The sequence below is a fragment of the Eufriesea mexicana genome, unplaced genomic scaffold (assembly GCF_001483705.2).
Source record: "Eufriesea mexicana isolate 0111107269 unplaced genomic scaffold, ASM148370v2 scaffold2467, whole genome shotgun sequence".
NCBI classification, from domain to species: Eukaryota; Metazoa; Arthropoda; class Insecta; order Hymenoptera; family Apidae; genus Eufriesea; species Eufriesea mexicana.
Window position 1 is genome coordinate 986,529 of NW_016910588.1, and position 6,920 is coordinate 993,448.

At 26.9% G+C, this 6,920-nt stretch overlaps 1 protein-coding gene across 1 annotated transcript in view; it reads right to left on the minus strand.

Annotated features, from left to right (window-relative positions):
• The window catches only part of Epg5 (ectopic P-granules autophagy protein 5), a 17,770-nt gene that overhangs the window by 10,214 nt on the left and 636 nt on the right, over positions 1-6,920 (minus strand). Inside the window, exons 2-18 of the mRNA XM_017903733.1 lie at positions 5,515-6,681; positions 4,976-5,380; positions 4,671-4,893; positions 4,404-4,576; positions 4,195-4,335; positions 3,968-4,128; positions 3,538-3,667; positions 2,923-3,467; positions 2,659-2,836; positions 2,424-2,447; positions 2,021-2,248; positions 1,751-1,914; positions 1,485-1,670; positions 1,291-1,414; positions 532-1,053; positions 329-471; positions 52-229 (exon numbers count right to left, since the gene is read on the minus strand). Of these exons, the coding sequence (XP_017759222.1) occupies positions 52-229; positions 329-471; positions 532-1,053; positions 1,291-1,414; positions 1,485-1,670; positions 1,751-1,914; positions 2,021-2,248; positions 2,424-2,447; positions 2,659-2,836; positions 2,923-3,467; positions 3,538-3,667; positions 3,968-4,128; positions 4,195-4,335; positions 4,404-4,576; positions 4,671-4,893; positions 4,976-5,380; positions 5,515-6,681 (4,692 nt within the window). The remainder of the gene's footprint in view (positions 1-51; positions 230-328; positions 472-531; positions 1,054-1,290; positions 1,415-1,484; positions 1,671-1,750; positions 1,915-2,020; positions 2,249-2,423; positions 2,448-2,658; positions 2,837-2,922; positions 3,468-3,537; positions 3,668-3,967; positions 4,129-4,194; positions 4,336-4,403; positions 4,577-4,670; positions 4,894-4,975; positions 5,381-5,514; positions 6,682-6,920) is intronic.

Below are 6,920 nucleotides of genomic sequence, written 5' to 3' on the forward strand. Positions count from 1 at the left end.
TAATAATATATCTATTAAAAATATTTCTATTAATTTTATAATTGTATTTACCTGTCCTAATTTTTGTAAACAAGTGGTGATAAGTTGTTTTGTTGGTGGACACAATGCTGCTTCTTCTGTATAACAGTCTATAAGATAGTAAAATAATTTAACTCCACTTTCTTGAATTTTGTATAATACAACTGTGTTTTCATTAGTTTGATTTATAGTTATTTCATGTTCCAACATTCTAAAAATGAATAAAAAGATATTTACATATTTGATTAATATTTACATTTGAATGAATTTTAATTTATAGCATAAAAGATGTACTATGTATTATACACACGCAATTAAATGATCTATAAAAACACATCCTTGAGTAACTTTGCTGGGTGGTGATTGACTGGCCCTTATCAATAAATTTTCATATTCAGCTCTATTTTGAGTTATCATGTGGTCAATACCATCATTGATATGAGCTTCATGTACCTAAAATATTATCATACTATAAAAAGTTATTTGAAATCGGAAGGATATTATGATTCTTACCTTAACTGTAATTACTGCTGGACCAGCACAGTGCACAGTAGGTGGAGTTCCTGATCTAGAGTTTTTCTGATTTGGAGGTGCTAGATCGCATAGTGCATGTAATACTACATGAATCTCACTTTCTCTATAGAGAGTAGGTACTAGTTCCAAAAAACTAGAATCTGTGGCAATATGCTCAGAAACCATTAAATTGTATGTTTGTGCATAATCTAGTATTATTTTAAGATATGGTTTAACGTGATCAATTACTAAATTAGAGTTATATATATTCTCTTTAGGTATGCAATTAAAAATTGTTTGATTTCTATTTAAAACTGGAGGTGGAGCAGGATACTCATATGTAGTCAATCTTTTAAATATTCTTTGCAATGGAGCAGCCATTTCAGAGGGTAAGATTGATACATTTTTTTCTGTTTGGGAATAATTTCCTTGATTTCTACAACATACATTCTCCCATTCTTGAACTGCCATTATTTGATCTTGTTGAATTGCCCAATAATCAATATATTCTAACCATGGTGTCTATTTAAACAAACATGAAAGGTATGGTATAAAACTGAGCTTTCTGTAAATCTTATACGAAATATAAAAGAATTTGTACAGCTAGGAAGGGCATGACTTTACACACAAAAATAAACTAAAACTGAATAATAAAATTTTTCCATAAAAAAATAAACATAAAAATACAAGCATCCCTTGCTTGGTTGTACTGCATGTTCTACCATCCTTTATATTTGCAATAAATAAATTAAAATTTACCCAATCATCTTGAACAAGTAGGACTAATTTTTGTGACATGTATTGTGGAGGTAATGCTGGTAAATAAAGACCTGGTTCATGCAATCTTGGTTCCTCAAGCCACAAACTTAAAGTTTTATAAAATCTGTAAAAATACAGATCCACAATGTATTTTTTTTTCAATTTTCATATCTATCGCATTTAATATTACCCACTTTGCTGCATTAAAATAAAATAGTCGTTTATCATCAGTGATTGGTTTTCCATTATCTAAATCACCTTCTCCTTTTAATTGGAAATATGTAGTAGTATCGTGTAATCGTTTTTTTAATTTTTTTAAATAACTTAAATTAATCATGCCTTCAAAAAATTTTTCACCAATTCCACCATGATCAACAACTCTAAAAAAATAGTTACATTATCATCTGCAAATATAAAATATGTAGAATTAACATGTAGAATTGATCTTTGTAAAACAAACCCTGATGTTGTCGGAACTCTTGCAAGAAATAAAGCAAAAAAATTTTGCCATAATAAAGACAGAATAGGATGCTCTATAGGTGTATCTAATGCTTGTTGTGACCAACGATATATAGATAATCCATTTGCTCCAAATGGTTGTATTTTAACAGTCATACAAGCTCGCTGCAAGAATATTAGATTTCACCTTAGAATATTATTAAAAGAATATTAGAAATTTCATACTAAACAAAATTTAAAAACATTATATAAAATATTACATAAAATATACCTTAATAGCAGTATCTAATGATATTTTAGGCTGTGCTGACAACTCCTTTAAAATTTCATGCCATAACCCAGTTTTAATTTCTCTATTATATTGTTCAGTTAACAACACTTGATAAGCAACCCAAACTGACTGAGTAGATTTTCCTAAAAGACTAATTGAATTTGAAGAACCAGTTGCCCAATTTAGAAATGAACCAAAGGATGTTATTGCATTGTGATTAGATGTATTCTGAAAATAATTAATTAAGTTATAATTTTGGTATATCATAACAAAAATTTAAAGATATTTTAATACGAATATATAATGTAAATACCATTTCTATTTTAATGAAAATATAAATGAAATTAAGTTAGTTTTTAAAAAACAAATTAACATATATTTTAAATAAAAAGAAAAATCGCACCTCATTACTTTCCTCTATGGCAAGCTAGTAAAAAGGACATACTATCTCAGTCAATACAAAGTATTGAAATATCTCAATCAAGTGTAAAATTTAAATTTAAATAAGTTAAATATTATATAACATTTTTAAAGAATAAATTTAATGTAATTAATTTATTGAATGTTTCATAAAAAAATATTTTAATATTTGTCTTAATATAATTTAAACTGTAATAACAAATAAAAGTTCATCTTACAGAGAAAAGATTTTGAAACATGTGCTCCACTGTTACTTTTGCATCTGGATAAAAAAATGCTGCACTAATAACTACATTCATTAAAAATAAAACACTTTGGTCTTTATTCCAATCGGGTACAAGTACAAGTGTACTTAACCATAGATATACAAATGCTTTTGGCGTTTCCAATCCATATCTATAACAAATTATGTAATTTTATAAGTAAAATATTGTTGCTCGATACTAATATTGAATAAGTTGCAACAAAATGTGTTTAATTACCTTTTGTAATTATATAAATGTGAATGTATCATATTTGAAAATTGCTTTAGTATTGATCCTGGAAATTGAGTGGCTATAAGACTTTTAGCCATTTTCATATAGGATTTATCAGCCGAAATTAGAGAAATAACAAGACTAATAAATTTATCACTTTTAAGTAATGAATCAACACATTCCAAAAATAATGGTATTATATGATGTAAACATATAAGCACTTGTTCATATTTACAATGGTACTGTAATATTTCTAATTGGCTGAAACCTTTAGAATATATCAAGGGCACAGAATGACCCCATAATGTCATAATTGTTGCCACATAGCATGCAATAGGTTGCTTTTGTAATGTACCAATAACCAAAATTTCTAAACTTGTATCAACCTCCATATCTGGTACATGAGCAAATGCTACAGTGGGGTTCAAAAGTGCAAAACGACAAAGTTTTTCAGTTTGATCGAGTTGATGTAACCTCAGTTTAGAAATCATATTCCATGCCCATAATGAAAAAATATGTTCAGCATTTTGAGGCCTTATTATTGTTGAAACCTACGCGTTTTAATTTAAATTAAAATTGATTTTATTAAATAAATATTGATATAAAATTTTGAAATCATACCTGTTTAATACCTTCTGCTAATAAAGAGGTATTTTGGACAGAAATATCAGGTACATATTTCATAGTGAGTTCAACAGTTAGTACTGCTATACGTCTATGTAAATCAATAGGAAGATATAAACTGCCATTTCTGTAATAAACATATAAATTAAATTTTTGTTATATTAGATAAACAAAATCATGTAATATGAAAACGAAAATTATTAAAGAAATAATCATATTAAAAATTATATTTCTTTCAAAGTACAAATTAACAATTATGTTCTAAATTTTGGACATCAATTAATACTTTCATTATATTGTATTACTTTTTTTAAAAAATAATAGAGATAAAAAAAGTTCAGAGTCCAATATTAAATGACTTGCCATCTGTACATATATAGGTTCTATAAAATAATAGAATTTAAATAAATGAAAAATTATTTCTTACTCATCAAACCCCCAATTTAAGTGAGTCAGGATTAAGCGGGCCAAATGGTTCTCAGTTGATGTTAGTGGATATTGATGCAACCATGTAGAAAGAATAACAATGTCTTTTTCATCAGGTATCCATTTATGTAATTTTAAGTCAGTAAACAAATATAAACTTAGCTAAAATTAATAAAGCTAAATTTAAAAATATTTATTAATAAGAAATGTAATAAGGTTTTTTTATACCTTTCCTACTGATACAAAATTATCTCGTAACTTTTGTAGGATATCTGACAGCAGTGAAGGATATTTATTCGTTAAACTTGATAAAAGAGATCGAGCATCTTTTGAGCATAAATCTTGTGTTTTTTCACTAAGAAATCCTAACTGTAATTTTTATATAAAAAATTATTATTACGTTCAAAATCATAGATAATACTAACAATAATATATACCTGAAATAAGTCTATTGTGGTTGTTTTTACAAAATCATAATCTTTGTCAGTTCTTGACAAAGCCATATTAGCAAAAGTTGTTAGAAGAAAATATGACTCATCTCCTGGCATATTACTTAATTTTTCTTCAAATTTTGCACGAAGTTGTGAAGAATTTAATTCATTTATCCAATCTTTAATATTATTAATATGATATCAAACTTTATATCATTACTATGTACAATTTTATAAACATCCATGTTACTCTTATTACAAAACTATACATACCATGAACACATCTATTAGAAACATGTGTATTTATTTGTGTATAATCAGTGTGCAAAATGTAAAATATTTGCCACAAAGTATTGGATGATATTAAATGATATGGAATAGAAGCTAAATATTGCCATGCACCTAAACGGCGTGATGAAAATATGTACAAAACTGCTCTTAGTAAAAAGCAATCAAATTCAAGTTGAAGTTTCATCAACACTGATTCATCAGTAATCTATAAATTCAAAATTTAAGAATTATATAAAAAATAATTTCAAATTTATATTAAAATATTCTTAATAATGCAATAATATTACTTTGTTTTTATCAAATTCCTCCCACTGGTCATTAGCATATTGTACAATATCCCTAATTAATGCACTTAGTCGTTTAGTTAATTGTCTATATCTTGGAGAATCATATGTTTTCAAACCTTCTTTTAAAAGTTTAATGATACTTGTAAAAAACGCAAACATCCGAAATAAGTAGTGATGTGTAATATAAGTTTTGTTTTGGTAATAACCATCATTTTGGTACTGGATACACAACACCTGTTCAAATACTTTACTAAACGGAATTTGTGTTAGTAGAGAAATAAGGTCACTTTCAAATAGGTTTGCACCAACATTAGCTATATCTTCATCTTCCTCTCCTTCTTCATCCAACATTACCCAAACAGTATCACCTGGACTACATGCTGTATCTTGTAATGATTTTTGTACCTGATAAATTATTATTAGTAAATTATTATTAGACAATTATAACTTAGTAATAAGTGAATTATTAAATATACAAATTAATTTGGTGTAAGTAATTACATGTCTTAATAGCTATCAAAATTATATAGTTCAAATACCTGTTCAAGAAATTTATCTCTATCTTTAATGGGTGACAGAATAACAGCCAATGTAGCTATTATGTGATTTAAATATATATCATCCAATGGAGATATACCTAGTTCACCTTGCTGTTGTGGTATTGGAGTTTGAACATAACTGCGTGCCCAATTCATTACTCCACCAGGACATCTTAAGATATGATTCAATAAAAATAAATGATCTTGCCAAGTTGCTACTTTTAATAGAATTGCTATTAATCTTGTAAGCCATTCTCTAGTATCTGTTATAAACTTTCCATCTTTCAATAATTTTCTTTGAAAATTAAACAATATAGTTATGCACATCCTAAGTTCCACTAATTGTAGAAGCGATTGTGAAGAGACATGTGTTGGTAATAAATTTACAGGTGCATTATGAGGAAGATTTGTAAATTCTTTGCAAGATATGCATACTCTTTGAATATAATACTCAATTTGTAATTTTAACATTTCTGCTTCATAACAATATAATGCTTGAGTATTATGTAAAAGATCTTTTATTGTTGATAAATGTCGAGCCAATGCACCTAGAGCTTGTTGATTGAAACGTGCAGTACAGTATTCATGTGTAGCAACAACAGGATTTCCATCTTGACACTCTCCTGTTTCTCTAATGCATGCTTTGTCTAAACACCATAATTTTTTCTGCATTTCTCTACAGGATTTTTTTAAAATTTCCAATTCATGAGAATTTATAATTAAATGATTTCTTACACGAAGATAATTCATTAAAAGTTCATGCAATTTGTGTTGCTGCCTAATTGTAATACTCCTAAGTTGTACTTCTGTAAATTCCGAAATAAACATGTCAATCAATGCTAATTCCTGATTAATATATAATGATGCTAATTGACTCTCTGTAAATGGTACAATTTCTTTAAAACAGGTATGTTTGTTATCTACTTGATTTATGGTAGAATCAGACTCATTTTCTGTTTGTCTATCATGTGTCAAACTTTTTGAATTTGGTGGTATATTTGAAGTAATTTCAGATAACTTTGAAACTCCACTTCCATCATTAAGAGTTTCAGATGTGTTATCTACTAATTCTATTGTAGAAACCAATGCTGTAACTTCTTCTGTCTTTTCTTCTTCATTATTCCACAATAATGTCAAATTGTTTCTACTTTCACCATCAATTTCATCCTGAAATTTGAAAATGTATTATGATTATTTATAATAAATACAAAAAATACTTCACTATAGAAAATGACAATTAAATTATTTGTTTCCTTAAATTTCTTTTTAAAATTCTCTTTAATTCTTTATTCCGTTTTATTCCTCATAATAATAAGAATAAGGAAAATAAGAAACTGAAATCATTTTCTTAAAATCATGTATATAAATAATATAAGAAATTTTTATATAAGAAGACAGTGAAATAT